General features: G+C 45.8%; 1 protein-coding gene across 5 annotated transcripts in view; it reads right to left on the reverse strand.

Annotated features, from left to right (window-relative positions):
- FBXW11 (F-box and WD repeat domain containing 11) overlaps window positions 1-14,766 on the reverse strand; it is a 56,938-nt gene that overhangs the window by 9,001 nt on the left and 33,171 nt on the right. For all 5 annotated transcript variants that reach the window (XM_033073062.1, XM_033073059.1, XM_033073063.1 and 2 more), the window contains 6 exons: window positions 14,110-14,172; window positions 12,933-13,158; window positions 9,708-9,894; window positions 8,008-8,098; window positions 698-835; window positions 59-177 (listed from right to left, as the gene is read on the reverse strand). In XM_033073062.1, coding sequence (XP_032928953.1) covers window positions 59-177; window positions 698-835; window positions 8,008-8,098; window positions 9,708-9,894; window positions 12,933-13,158; window positions 14,110-14,172 — 824 coding nt within the window. The remainder of the gene's footprint in view (window positions 1-58; window positions 178-697; window positions 836-8,007; window positions 8,099-9,707; window positions 9,895-12,932; window positions 13,159-14,109; window positions 14,173-14,766) is intronic.

Below are 14,766 nucleotides of genomic sequence, written 5' to 3' on the forward strand. Positions count from 1 at the left end.
TGGAAATATTCCCAGTCCTGATACTCCAATTATTTTTGTGCAAGAACTTAACACTCACCTTACTGTAGAATCTGAAGATCCAGTTACAATAACTCTTTCATCATATTGCAGACAAAGAACTGAGCCAGTATGTCCCGTTAATACTTTCAAACATTCCAAGCTTGTTTTGTCCCAAATCTGTTGGAAACAAGAAGGGTAAATAAATGGATTATCAACATCAAGAACATGGACCCAAGACATGAACATGGTCACAGCTGCAAAGAAAGGAGGAAAAGCAGACTCCTCACTCCATGAGGGGTGAGTCTCTCCCATCACTGGGCCCTGTCCTTCCCTTCAGCTTTAGAGTTTTGATTTAAGTTTTTGAGAGAACAGTGCAATAACCAAGCACCACGAGGAGATCAAATCCTGCCTGGCCAAAGGAAGTGCAAAGACAGCAAAGCCCTGGCAATGAAACAGCCCCAGCCAAGGCCAGTGGCACTCAGGGCCCTCCCCCCTCCTGGGGAACTCTGATTTCAGGGCACACCTGTGCAGTTAATGGATGTGACTCCTGGCAGTGCCCCCAGCTCCCAGAGCTGAGGGCAGCTGAGGACTTTGCCAGGCTCAGCAAGACACACAGACACTGTGCCATGAAGAGACAGCACAGGCAGGTGCCAGGGCAGAGCCCCACTCAGGCAGGGCAGGGAAAGGGGAGTCTCACCTTAATGGAGTTATCTCTCAGGCCACTGATGATCTTCTCATCATCATACTGTAAACAGTAAACGCCCTTGCTGTTCTCAGAGCGGCACTGGATCCTCTGCAAGTTGTGCCTCCCACACCTCCAGTTGGACTCTATGGTCTGAGCAGAGGGCAAAAACAGGAGCTGGGCCTCAGGCTGCAGTAGGACTGTCCCACACCCCCAGCCTCCCACTTTCACACACACCACCCTTGGAACTGAAGGACAGAAAACCAATCTCTTCCCCTGCTCCCGATAAATACACACAAACCACAATAAATTACCATTAGCACTTCTGGAATCTGTCATGACAAAGGATTATGGAAGAAATCATGGACAACCGGCCCAAATGAGAATTTCCCAAGGAGCCATTACAGAGACACACTCCAGAACCTTTCCCCCCATATTTATGTGACCAACAAAAGCTGCAAAGATGAGACCAGGAGCTCACAGGGAGCCTTGTCCAGCCTCACCTGGGTGAGCAACACTGCAGAACTGCTGAGTCCAACACATGGGTGAAGGGATTTTCCTTCCTTACCCAGCCATATCACCCATTAATTGTACTTACACACCTTGGAAAGAGGTTTTGAAACATGAAACTCTCCTGAAAGTACCTAAAACCCTAATAAAAATAACGCTCAGCAGGAACTACAAGGTTTCAAATAACCCCATCTTGGTTTCCTCCCTCCACCTGAAATCTGTGGAAGAGTAATTCTCAACATTTTCATTCTGAGAGGTATTTTTAAGGAGAGAGACCTGACACGCCTCAAAAAGCTGCAAACTATTTCACAGCAGAACCAGCATGACTTTCAGGACTCCATCAGCTTGATTCCCTGCTGGATTCAAAGAAATGTGGGGTTTGGCCAGGAAGATCCTAACACAAGCATTGTGTGCCCAGAAGTACAGACCAGCACCTGGGCAGGCTGGGATCTATCACCAAAACTGGCCATGTGTTCAGCTACTTCCCTGGGATTCTCCCCAAATACTGCATGGAAACCTGGGGAGAAGCTGACAGACTGGCAGTCTGTTTGGAAAAGCATATTTACCATGTAATCCTAACTCCCAAAGCAGTAGCAGGCACCTCTGCAGCTCCTCCAAGATTCAAACTGACTGAACCCTCAGTAAAGACAGAAGTGGAGTGTAACTGTGACATCCCAATTCTAGGAAAACACATCTGCTTCAAGGGAAAACCAACTTTCCACTCTGTTTTCCATGTGTTTGCTCCTTCAGTAGTCTCCCATTATGGAATTTGGAGAGCATTACACCCAGTCCTAACACAAACCTGATGTGCCCCAGGATATGTCTACATCCCAAATATGAAGAGGTGCTTCTGGAGAGCAGCTGACAGATCACTCATCCCCCTCATCCCTTCCAGTGTGCTGGGGAAGCCAGTGAAATCAGAGTAGTGAGGGATCAGTTTGGGATCAGCTCTCCTGGGCAGGCAGGGCCCTACTGATTGTCCCACTGGGAACCCCCAAAGCTGGCACTGCTCTGGAGGGATCAGCCCCCATGGAATGCAGGGCTGGAGGGGAAGGACAGCTGAAGCCCAGGTTTCATCTCCTCTGGGCTAGGAGGGCACTGCAGTCACCAACTCCTCTGACCCTCAGAGCCAGGAGAGGATTGCAAGCATTAACCAATACAACTATAGATCAGAAGGCAGCAGGGTTAAATATGGAATAGTAACACTGGAGACACAGGACATAAAGCATCAGAGATCCCAGCCAGCCAGTTTAAATAGTTTAGCAACTATTTATGTTCAGATGCTTGGTTCTGAACAGTCTTAAGGGAGAGGTTCCCCAAAGCCCTGCTCTTGGAAAGGTCTGCAGTGAGCTGGCAGCAGGTGCCAGAGGAGCTGGCAATGCTCTGTGAGCCCTTCCACACCTCAGCTTCCTGTGACAGCCACTGCAGCAGCTCCAGAACACGCTGGGAACCCCCAAATCAGAAATACTGCTGCTCACAGCTTCCCATGGAACCCCCAAATCAGGAATGCTGCTGCTCACAGCTTCCCAAGGAACCCCCAAATCAGAAATGCTGCTGCTCACAGCTTCCCAAGGGAACCCAAAAATCAGAAATGCTGCTGCTCACAGTTTCCCATGGAACCCCCAAATCAGAAATACTGCTGGTCACTCTTCCCATGGAACCCCCAAATCTGAAATGCTGCTGCTCACAGCTTCCCAAACAGAGCAGCACACAGTGGGAGTTTGCTCACCAGGCACTGGGGACCATTCTCAGGTTCACTGCAGGAAGGTACTTCAGCTGCTCCCCACAAGAAAATGCTGCCTTCACACCAAGGGAACTGAAACCTTGTGCATCTCTGAGAGCATCAAGGCACATACAGGTGCACATTTCAGTTCTGTGAGATGTCATTCCATGTAGCCATGATGTGGTGTGGCTACTGTGGGAAAAGTGTGCCTGTTTTTGGAGAACTTGTAAAATCCCCTCACGCTGCTCTAATTCTTGGGATGCTGGGAAAGCAGCCACGACACACAGAATGTACAGCAGCACTTCCCTGGGCAGCAGAATGAAACCAGATGTGCACATCTACAGAAACAACATTTGGGATGCCTGAGCAGACTGAGTGGGTGGGCAAGGCAGGACCCTCCGAGAGGAACATGGTTTATGTAGGACTGGTAACCACATGAAAGCTCCTGCTGCAGGGAATTTCTGCTCCCTGCTCCACAGTGCAGGGAGTGACACTCTTGCTCTGCACCCTCCTGCCAGGAGATAGCCAAACTGGACCCAGCAAGGGAGGACAGCAGGTGTGAGGAGAATACTGTGTCTGTGGTCTCTTAGGAGCATCAGGGAGTCACCATTTATTTGTGTATTTATGGTTCCAAACCAACACCAAGATATCCAACACCCACTGCTGTATTTTCTACAGATGCCCACAAAAGCCTCCTATGCCTCTGAATTTGGGTTTCCCAGTAAAAGGCAGAACAGCCTCCTGAGCTCACACCCACAGTTTCTCACACTCTCCTAAAAGCTCACCAGAGCAACAGCAGCGAGGGGCTCACAAATGCTGCACAACCAACAAAATCTGGACATCCAAGGGATAAAGACCAAGCATTTGCCAAAGCATTTGCCACAGCAGGAGAGTCATTTGGCAGCTGAAGTGGTGCACAAATGGATTGAAAGAAAAAAAAGGCACTTAGAAAGAAAAGTACAAACAGAACACAGTCCAAGATGTAGAGGTATAGCCAAGCCTGGACCATGCCAGAATATATTCACTGGTGCAAAGATGCACAGTGAAAAAAATGCAATCCATCTGCATTAACAGCTGGAACATTAACTATACATTGGAAGTGTTAAGGATAATCTACCAGGAACAGGGTTTTTTTCCCATTGGATAATGTACACTGTGTTCAGCTCCTTGGCTAACAATTGCATTTTTATCCTGTGAATGTTATTGCAGAGTAAGTGGGTTTATCTTAATCCCATAAACCAAGGAGTTGCTGTTCCCTCTGATTAAACAATTCTCCTGCAGGACAAGGGGGGCAGAACAAGCAGAAGGAACATGACATTTTTAGGTGGGGAGGGATTTCTCCTGACACACCAGCCATGAAAATCCAACCCTTTGTTCTTCTCATGATCCTCCAAAGGGAACAGGAAAATCCTTCCTGACCATGGCAGAGGGAAGGCACAAGGAAATGAACTTGTGTCACCAGGGTACAGAGGGCTGAATCATTAATTCATGGTGAAGTTAGGAGGGTGTGACCAGCAAAGACCCCCCAGGCCCCTTCTCAGCCCCTTTGTGCTAAAAGCAGCAGAGACCTGGGGCAGAGGGAGCCCAAGGAGCCAAGGCAGGGCCCAGCCCTGGGACAGGAGCTCTGTCCTGCTCACAGCTGCCATCTGTGCCAGGCACCACCACAGCCTGCTCCCTCCTGCTCTACAGCCTGCCCTCTCCTTGGCCAGACTCATATTCAAGAAATGCTTTTTGGGAAGTGCCTGTGGAATAGAGATTGCAAAGGCTGGTCAAAAAAATTCCTAGGTATATAATGGTGACCAGATTCTCCCCACACAGGCACATAAAATTTCTCCAGCATCATAATTAGAGCAGGACTAAACAAACCCATTTCCCTCAGAAATTATACCCTGCAACCTGCATAAACAGCCATCTCCCAGTGCTGGCAGGGATTAGGGCAAGAACTGACTTTTCTCCTTTTCCAAACTGTCCCAAGGCTTTCAAATTTCAGTTCCAGTCCTAAAACCTGGACTTTTTCAGAAATCAGAAGAACAGAGTGTTTATCTGAAGGCCTGGCACCACATTTTCCTGAAGTTTTCAGAAAAAGCACATTTTTATTCTCATCTTAATGAGGTGGACCTATGAAAATGAACTGAGGGCTCTCACCATGTGCCCCAAGATAAGGAGAACATTTATGAAATAAAATCTTCTCAACTCATCACCAGAAATAGATCCTTCTGCTAATCCTGAGGGGACAACTCAATCGTTGGCCAAGTTTCACAAATGCTATGGAAAAATTCCAGGGACTTGGGGCTCTGGAAGCAGCAGGATGAAAGTTCCCAGCCTGGCACTGTGCCCCACTGTGGTGACCCCATTCCAGTCATGGGGTTCTCCACAAATGCATCACACCAAGTCCAGTTTTCTAGGATAAACCCCCAAATCCAAACCCTGGATTTGGATGGTTTTCCCTTTAAAAAAAAACAACCCTGGCAGTTCAACATGGGACTGGACCACCTCTTGTGAAATAAAACCTAATTAAATATTTGGCTTCCCAGTGGAAGTGGGGAGTAACCATCTCTTTCCAAGAATTTGGTTTCTGATCTCTAAATATCCCCTTATTTTCAAATCAAATGATTCAGAAGTGACATTATGTTCCTGAAATGTGTTTGGCATGAAGTAACCAGGCCCTGGCAGCACCACATTTCTGGAGAGGCAAGGGAGGCTCCCTGTGCCAAACCCTGCCTGGGTTCCCTTCAGCTCCCCCACTCTGTGGCTCCATGAACTCCTGACCCACAATGCAAGCAGAGCCCAAGGGAAAGAATTCCATCCTGCTGTTTATCATGCCTCATTTTGCCTTCTAATTGTTAATTCAGGTCTGGGATTATTTGTCAAATTCTGCCTTGAGCTTATCTCTGGCCCACAACCCAATTTAGCACCAGTTGCAGCAAAGTCCAAACTCTCACCCTTGGAAACAATCCAGCAGGATTTGGTCAATCCTTGTGGCAAAATACCAAGTGACAAGATTTTTGTGCTACATCAGATATATCTGACTGCATTAAAAAATCACATCCTTTGGATTTGTTTTTAACAACAGGTATGCAATTCTATAAATGCTAACTAAACTCTGACCCTCTGACAGAAACAGGGAGATCTTGTTAAAGATCCAGGCAAATATTTGAAGAAAAAACATTTTGGTATTCAGAGACAAAAAATTCTTTATCACACCTAAGATGAAAGTCTTATTGAAGAGTTTCTGCACATTACTGTGAAACATGGAAGAAAACAAAAGTGTGGAAGAGCAACAAGAGCAGGAAGAGAAGGACAAAGTTTATCTTAAAGCTAACTTTGGTTGTTATTGGTACTCACTCCCTACATTTTAAACAGGGTTAAAAGCTTCTCTGACAGCCCTTTTGGGAAGCAATTTGTGAAAAGTACTTTGAAGTACATTTATTAGAAAAATTCTAGTAGACTTTTGGAAGTGGAAGAATTATTAGGCCCTTGACTATCAGCACAAACACCAAGTCAGGTCAGACCTGGAATACAAACAGGAATATTTCAGAGGAACAGGTAAAATCTGCTGTGGCAGAAACACACTCATTGCTACAATACATTTTAAATCCTACTCTTTTTCCACTCTCAGCTATTCAAAGACTGACAATTCTTTATATTTATTACTGATATTGAGATGAGAGAAGCATGAGAGATGTGGGTTTTTCCTACTTGCTTCATCCTAGCAAGAAGCATTCAGTGCAGGAGCTTTGTTCCTGTGCTCTGGAAAGCAAATTTACAGCACTCAAAGAACCAAAGCACAAAAGAGCACATTGGGACAATTCAAAAGCCCCAGAACACCTTCAAGGAGTCCTTCCCATCTCTAATAACAACAGTGCCTACACAAATGTCCCACTTGTACAAATGAGTTTCAGAAGAATAACATTACAAGTGTGAGTAATGCCAAACTGCTTTAGTGTTCTATGAAACCATTTTCATGCTGCTTTTTGCCCATTTTCTTTAGAGAACTAGGCCAGAATTGTGCAGAAAGCAAGAAAATATCACAATAAAAGCTCTTAATCCCATAGGCTTCTTATCATTGCAGTTATCACTGTCACTCCCTACAGGGAAATACATCTCCCCTCCAATAACAAAGTGGATCATTCAGCTCACAGGTAAATATCAAGTTTGATATTTCATGCTCAGTTCTTTAAGTGCCTACAAATGATGTAGGAAGGTTTATAAAAAGGTATTTGGAAAATACATTATGGCTTCCAGCAGAACCATTTTCCAGCAGGGTTCAGAGTTGAGGACGGTTTTGTTTCCTGAGTGCCAAGCAGAACAAATTGCCATTTGCCATTCCACAGAGTGATCCCATTAGTTCACATCTGTCCTCAACATCAAAACACATTTCCCCACTAATGAATTTCAGACCAATCATTTCCCATCCTGAAATAAATCCATGACAGTCTGTGGTGTAACTTCAGAGCTTTGTGGTGGGTACAACAAACACATTTTTTCCTGCTGGCAGAACACTGGGATCATCCTGATTTATCAGAAATATTTCAAAACCACCAAGCAAGCCCAGCTCTGCAAATCTCAAAACAAGATAATCAAAATTTTATATCTGAAGCTTCTTTACCACTGATGCCCCTGTGGGTTCAGAATCACAGGACTGATGGCTGCTCCCATCAAACCACTGAGAGAGGAATAATCCCCCATGGGACCAAAGCTGTATTTGCAACAGCAGTCCCTGCTTTAGAAGTGGTAAATTATTTTAAATAATTGGTGTTTAAGGCACCAACCTCAGATCACCTTCTAAGTGAGTGCGACCAACACACTGAACATTCAGCAATACAGGGCATTATCTTGGAGTGGTGTGTCCAAAACCTGCTCTTTTATTAAAATCCATAGTCTCAGAGAGTTCCAGAACTCTTCAAAGCAAGAAGGATGGTGTCAACATCTAAAGCACTGCACCTGCTGTGGCAGGGAGTGCCTGAGGGTGTTTTTCCATCATCCCAAGAGCAGCAGTGACACAGATCCATTGCTCCAACATGCAGCACCTTAGAACCCCCCAGTCAGCCCCATGCTGTGTCCTGCAGACAGGATGGGTCAGAACACCTACCTCTATATCCTGGATTATCTTTGGGTATAAGGACCTGTAAAACGAATTGGGGGGCCCATCTGTTGGTCTGTTTTTAAACAGGTACTGATCCCTAGAAAGAAGGAGAAATGCAGTTTTCAATGTACCACAAAGAATCAACACTTCACAGGAATGCAGAGCCTGCCCAGAACAAACCCTCAGCACATACTCTCAGAAATACTTGGAAGAATTCTCAGTATCACCATTACAACCCTTGTGACTCTGCCATTTGACAAACATTTCACATGCCCAAGGTTAAGAAGATAACAAATGTTTTGCAGTTTGAGTCCCTGCTCCACCAGGTCTGCAGGCAGCAGGGTGCCATCCCCTTGCTCTGTACATGCCTTTGCTCAGGCACACCACTAGAGAGCACAGAGAAACTGGTTTCTGAGGCAGAACAACTCTCCAGAAACTTGGGAGGGACTGCCACAAACAGCAAGGGTTTCTCTTTGAGAGGTTTCTGCAGCTCAAGCTGCTATTTTACACTTTAAGCAAAAACAAAAACAACCAAAAACCAAACCAACCAAACAAAAAAAAAGTCGAATTGGAAATACTTCATTTGAGAACAAGCCCTGCAAATGTGCTGCCACTGATTTTTGTGAGCAGATGGAATTGATAGTGCTCCCTGCAGTACAGATATTCCAAATTTACACAGACTCAAGCAAGAAGAAATGATGACAGACATGGGAGCATGAAAGGACAGGGACAAAGCCAGAACAGAAAGGGCTTTTCAGTCCCAGCAGAGAGTAGAAGCTCAGCAATACCCACTCCTAAGTGGAACTGGGGCAGAGCTGGTTGTGAGGCATGTGTGCAGGATGTGTGCAGGATGTGCAGCAGGATCCGTGCAGGCTGTGAGGATGTGTGCAGGCTGTGAGGGATGTGTGCAGGCTGTGAGGGATGTGTGCAGGCTGTGAGGGATGTGTGCAGGCTGTGAGGATGTGTGCAGGATGTGAGGATGTGTGCAGGATGTGAGGATGTGTGCAGGATGTGAGGATGTGTGCAGGCTGTGAGGGATGTGTGCAGGCTGTGAGGGATGTGTGTAGGCTGTGAGGATGTGTGCAGGATGTGAGGATGTGTGCAGGCTGTGAGGATGTGTGCAGGATCCCAGCAGGCTGTGAGGGATGTGTGCAGGATGTGCAGGACTCTCAGCAGGCTGTGAGGATGTGTGCAGGATATGCAGGACTCTCAGCAGGCTGTGAGGGATGTGTGCAGGCTGTGAGGGATGTGTGCAGGATGTGCAGCAGGATCCCAGCAGGCTGTGAGGGATGTGTGCAGGATCCCAGCAGGCTGTGAGGGATGTGTGCAGGATGTGCAGCAGGATCCCAGCAGGCTGTGAGGGATGTGTGCAGGATCCCAGCAGGCTGTGAGGGATGTGTGCAGGATGTGCAGCAGGATCCCAGCAGGCTGTGAGGGATGTGTGCAGGATGTGCAGGACTCTCAGCAGGCTGTGAGGATGTGTGCAGGATGTGCAGCAGGATCCCAGCAGGCTGTGAGGGATGTGTGCAGGATGTGAGGACGTGTGCAGGATGTGCAGGACACAGCAGGATCCCAGCAGGCTGTGAGGGATGTGTGCAGGACTCTCAGCAGGCTGTGAGGGATGTGTGCAGGATGTGCAGCAGGATCCCAGCAGGCTGTGAGGGATGTGTGCAGGACTCTCAGCAGGATCCCAGCTCAGTACTTACCATCCCCTCCTCTCAGAGAGCCCCTTCCAGAGCGGGTCTGTGCGTACCATCCTCTCAATGAGCTTCTTCCAGAGCATCCCCTCTGAGATCACCCTCTGCCACTCCTTACACACCAGCTCTGCTGCACACAGCGATCTGGCATCGAGATAGGAAAGGATGTTTTCTGCTATGTGATCTAAGCCTTGCTCTACAAAGAAATGGAGAGCAGTCAGTGAGTGCACAGGAACAACCAAAGTAGCTTTTAAGACACTGAGAACCCAGAAGATGAGAACATTGCACTGGCAGAGGCACCAGTTACAGGTGAGCGTACACAGGGACACCAAAATATTTCCAAGGTTTTGTGTCCTTCCTGCCTGTTGGACCATCCTTCTGCCCTGGAGGGACAAGCAGCACAACAGAGCAGCAAAAGCAGCATGGGCAGGCCCAGGGAGGGGATTCTCCCTGCTCTCTGCTCTCCTGCAACCCCCCTGGAGCAGGGATCACAGCTCTGCTGTCCCCAGCACCAGGACACGGAGCTGCTGCAGGGACCAGAGCAGCTCCCCAGGCTGGGAGAGCTGGGAATGTTCACCTGGAGAAGGGAAGGTTCTGTGGAGACCTCAGAGCCCCTCCAGTGTCTGAAGGGCTGTAAGGAAGTTCCTCAGCACCAGGAACTGGAGTGCCAGGACAAGGGGAATGGCTTCACTGCCAGAGGGCAGGGTTAGATGGGATATGGCAGAGAAATTCTTCCCTGGGAAAAGTCACTGTAAGTCTGTTCCCTATTTCAAAGGACCTGCAATTTTGCTTTCCACAAAACTGCCCTGAACCTGAGATGTTGAATAACTTCATTTTCATGAGTAACATACACCCCTTGGCCAAGCATGAAAAAAGTCTTTCAAACCAGGAGATGACGACCTTTTCCATTTTCCACTTTATCTCATGACAGCCCACTTTAGGCTTCAAATAGTCCTGACAAATCAAAGGAACTACTGTTATTTTTTTAAAGCATGAAGGAAGTGTGTTCATACTGTCCTCCAGTGCACACTGAATTGCACATGGCCTTCATAAAAATGAACAGCAGCAAAAACTAATACACGTAAGTCTTACTCATTTATTGATTTATTCTACATGATTTAGAGAGCTATAACATAAGCCTAGTGGGCCTGTCCTTTGTGTCTGTGCTTTGGAGCTGTTCCTATTATGTTAATTAGGGTAAATATTTCAGCTGACATCTCTTTTGAATGCAGCAATTTAAATCTGTGCACTTTTGCTAGCAGTAAAAATCTCAAGAATAGATTTGATGTCAGACAACACACAGGACTAAGTTTAAGACACATTAAGGCCTGAAATAGCTGCATGTCCCAAAGGCAGGGATTTGTTTTAGAGAATTTCTGAACTAGGTACTAAAACCTATTCATTTTCTGAAGTAAAATGAATCTGACATCTATTGGTAGACTTTTCAAAGGAAAACATGACACCCATCCCTTATGCCTGTACAGAGTCCTTGCAGTTTTACACAAAATGGTGGAAAAGAGCTGTTGTTGATTAGAGGGAGCAGCTGAAGCTTTGGTTGGATTTCAATAATAAATTCAAACAATTAAAATTCACAGGGATTTCAAGGTCTGTGTATAAATATCACCTTGTATGAAAATCAAACCCAAATGTGGGATGTCAGCTCTCTAAATGGGATCAACATCAGATACAAAACAGTCACTTGGATCAGGAAACCCCACAGTTAGCATTCTGTCTGAAAACAAGGCAAGTCAGAGTCCATCAACTCTTCTTCCCTTTTTCCTGCATTGTCACAGGTGTAAAATTGGTCAGGACAGCAGTGAGCAAAAACCACTCCTGTTTAAAACAAAGGGATTTGACTTCTTCAAGATGAGTGAAGCCATCTCTTAAAAAGACAGCCTGCAATACCCTGAGCCCACAAGGATCATCACCTGCAACTCCTGGCCCTGCACAGGATGTGCAGGATGACCCCAAAATCCCTCCCTGGGCCAGAGTGCTGCTCCAGTTATCATTTAGTGTGACTGCAGCCCAACACAGGATTGATTTCACTCAGCTGGGATTAAGTCCTGGGTAAATTCAGGCAGATGTTCTTCAGGGAATGCTGAATATGGGAGCAATTCCCAGTATTTACATTGGGAAAAAGCAACAGAAGTTGTAAAGATGTATTTTGATATATACAAATGTGGTGTAAACAAGTGTCATCTTACACAGTTCCCAAAATTTTCTTAGGCAGAAATACATGAAATGAAAGATCTGTATAACTCTGTATCAGCCTTGAGGTATATAAAAATAAACAAAATAAAATTTTAATTGAAGATCACACTGGCACATGAAAGGTCTGGAGAGTCAGTCCTAGGAGGAGCAGCTGATTTGGATTTTTAGGATTTAGTTTTTAGGCTCTTCATGGCCTCCCTAGTGCCCAGTCTTGTCCTGGCACTCCTGGGATAAGGCCACAGCTGCTCACACCCTGCAGGTGAGGCTGTGCCAGGGGCACACAGAACACACTCAGGACTCACCCAGGCTGACTTCCCACCCTGCAAACAATGTCCACACATTTCCCTTTCCAAGAATCACATCAATCACTGTCCCCAGCAGCAAGAATCTAGAGATACAATTTCTTCCAGAAATTAATGGAAAAATAAATACAACTTCACCAGCAGATTACAACCTAGAGATTCTATATATCCACTTCCTGCTGCTCTGCACTTTTGTGAAAAAATTCTTAGAGCAAGTGCAAAAACAGATTTCATATCTGAACATATCAAACAGGCTGGCACTTGTGGGTGTCAGAAGAGGTTGTGAGTAACTGAAAGGAGGAATCAGGGCTGGACAACACCATAAAAACCCACAAGTGTTCTTGCTCTCAGGTCAGCAACAAGAGTAGACAAACTAGATGCACTCATCTAAGTAGAACCTCGGAACAACAGTAAAATACAAGACTTCCTAAAGTAAAACACCTCTGCAGCAGTATTTTCTGTGTGGAGAAGCAGCTCAGACCAAAGCTTGCAGACACACTTAGTGACAACTCAGTTCCAATTCCAGCACAAACTCCCTGGGATTCACCACTCCAACTCCTTTCACATGGAACAACACTGGCATCCAGTGGCCAATTCAATTAATCACAGAAGGGACGGAGCTCCTGTGCCCTGCTGTGCAGCAGGGACAGCTCTGATCCCTGGGGACACTGGGGTGTGGAAGGTGCTCCCAGGAGCTGCACCCCCGCACAGCCGGCTTTACCTGGCAGCGCAGTGATGAAGTCCCGCTGTAACATGGGCTTCAGGTAAGAGTTTATATGTCCATGCTGGTAGTGACACATTCGGGAAATGAGGTGTTCCACAAATTCCACCTGATCTGATTCAGACCACTGGTCAAAGTATTTTATACACAAGTCTTTTTCCTTTTCGTAGTTGCCTTCCGATGGCCTTTTTCTTGAGACAATCACAGATGAAGTTCCATTACTTATCTGGGGTTGGAGAAGGAACAGTATTTATATGTTAGTATATATTTAAATATTGGTATTTATAAATCAACTATAGGAACAGCTTAATAAAAACTCTCTCAAGGAAAAACAGGTAAGAAGATGCAAAGAAATAATCAAAACTAAGTTTTAAAACACATTCCTCGAGAAATGAGTTACATCAGATGAATTTCAAAGACTTTTCAAACTCTTTCATAGACTTGGCTCCTAAATTACTTCTGAATTCTCTCCTTACACCTCTTACCAGTTTAACTGCAAGGGGTGTAATTGTTTTCAGAAGTACCTTTCCCAGTCCAAAGCAGTGGATTCTGGGCACATTTGCAGTTTGTCTCCACAAATGTTTTGCTCAGACTCTGTTAAAATAAGGATTCCAGACCCTCATGTCAGTGTTGCACTGGCTGTCCATAAATAAAAACTGAGAATCAAAGGCTTGGGTTTGTTTGTGCAAAGTAGCTCCTGTCAATGTTTGGGACATCCCCACGAACACCTCATTAAAATCCTGGGAGCTGCAGCTCCACATCAGGAGTCACTGCTAATTAGTGAGCACAGGCTCCTCTGAGTCCCTCAGGAGCCAAGGGAGCAACCGGCAGCTCCGAAATATTCCCCAACTTCTTCAGAGCAAACAGGCTGTGAGTCCTTGCACGCTGAACTTCTCTTTTTAAACAACAGTCACATGCTCAGAAATACAAACGAACTTCATTCCCAAGGACGCTTTGATGCAGCACTGTCCCTCCAAGGTCAGCACAAACCACAAAATCTGAGCACAACTGATCACTTCTCGAGGATTATCCACCGGCATCATCCTTCCCTCGAAGGTTGGGCTAATTTTAGGAGGATACATTCCAAGGATGATTATGCAGACCCAAGATTTGGACATTTCTCAAAAGCAGGAACATTAAAATCCTGGCACCTCTCCTACAGCCATGCTGGTCCTACCTGCCACAGGGTATTTTTCTTTGGAGACTCATCTTCATTCTGATCCTCCATTACTGACGTGTTCTGGAAAAAAAGAACAAATATTACTTCAGCTTTTTACTCTGTGACAATTTCTTGCTCTACAAGCATTACAAAAAAGCAAATCAATTGAACAGGTAAAATTCATTTTCCCAGTGAACGGAATTCTCAAAGACTTCTGGCCACAAAACCTGAGTATTATAAATAAATTCCCCTTTTAACTGACATGTTTATCAATTCCATTTACTGTAAAGATAACTCCCCAGCCCCGCTTCAATTTCCTTTGACAGGTTTTCATGCAGCCTTTCAACGCTTTTCTCACTGGGAAATAAATTCACTTTCATCCTACTCAAGCCAAAGCAATTAAACCTGTCAATGTATTCAACCAGCACTTTCTGCCAAAGTTAAATTGCATACAGCTCAGCAAAAAAAAAAAAAAAAAAAAAAATTACTAGACACTACTTACATGCAACAGAATATGCTTTTTTCTCAGCCCTAGGAACAGGGATCATTCTGTGCAGAACATCTCTGCCATTCACTGCCCAGGCTGTGTCCACAACCCTTGGCATTCACCCCTGCCTTCAGTGCAGTGCTCTCCCCACCTCAGAACTGCTCCTTGCTTCTGCTTCCCCCCCTTTC

This window comes from Catharus ustulatus, chromosome 15, assembly GCF_009819885.2.
Source record: "Catharus ustulatus isolate bCatUst1 chromosome 15, bCatUst1.pri.v2, whole genome shotgun sequence".
In the NCBI taxonomy this organism is placed as follows: domain Eukaryota; kingdom Metazoa; phylum Chordata; class Aves; order Passeriformes; family Turdidae; genus Catharus; species Catharus ustulatus.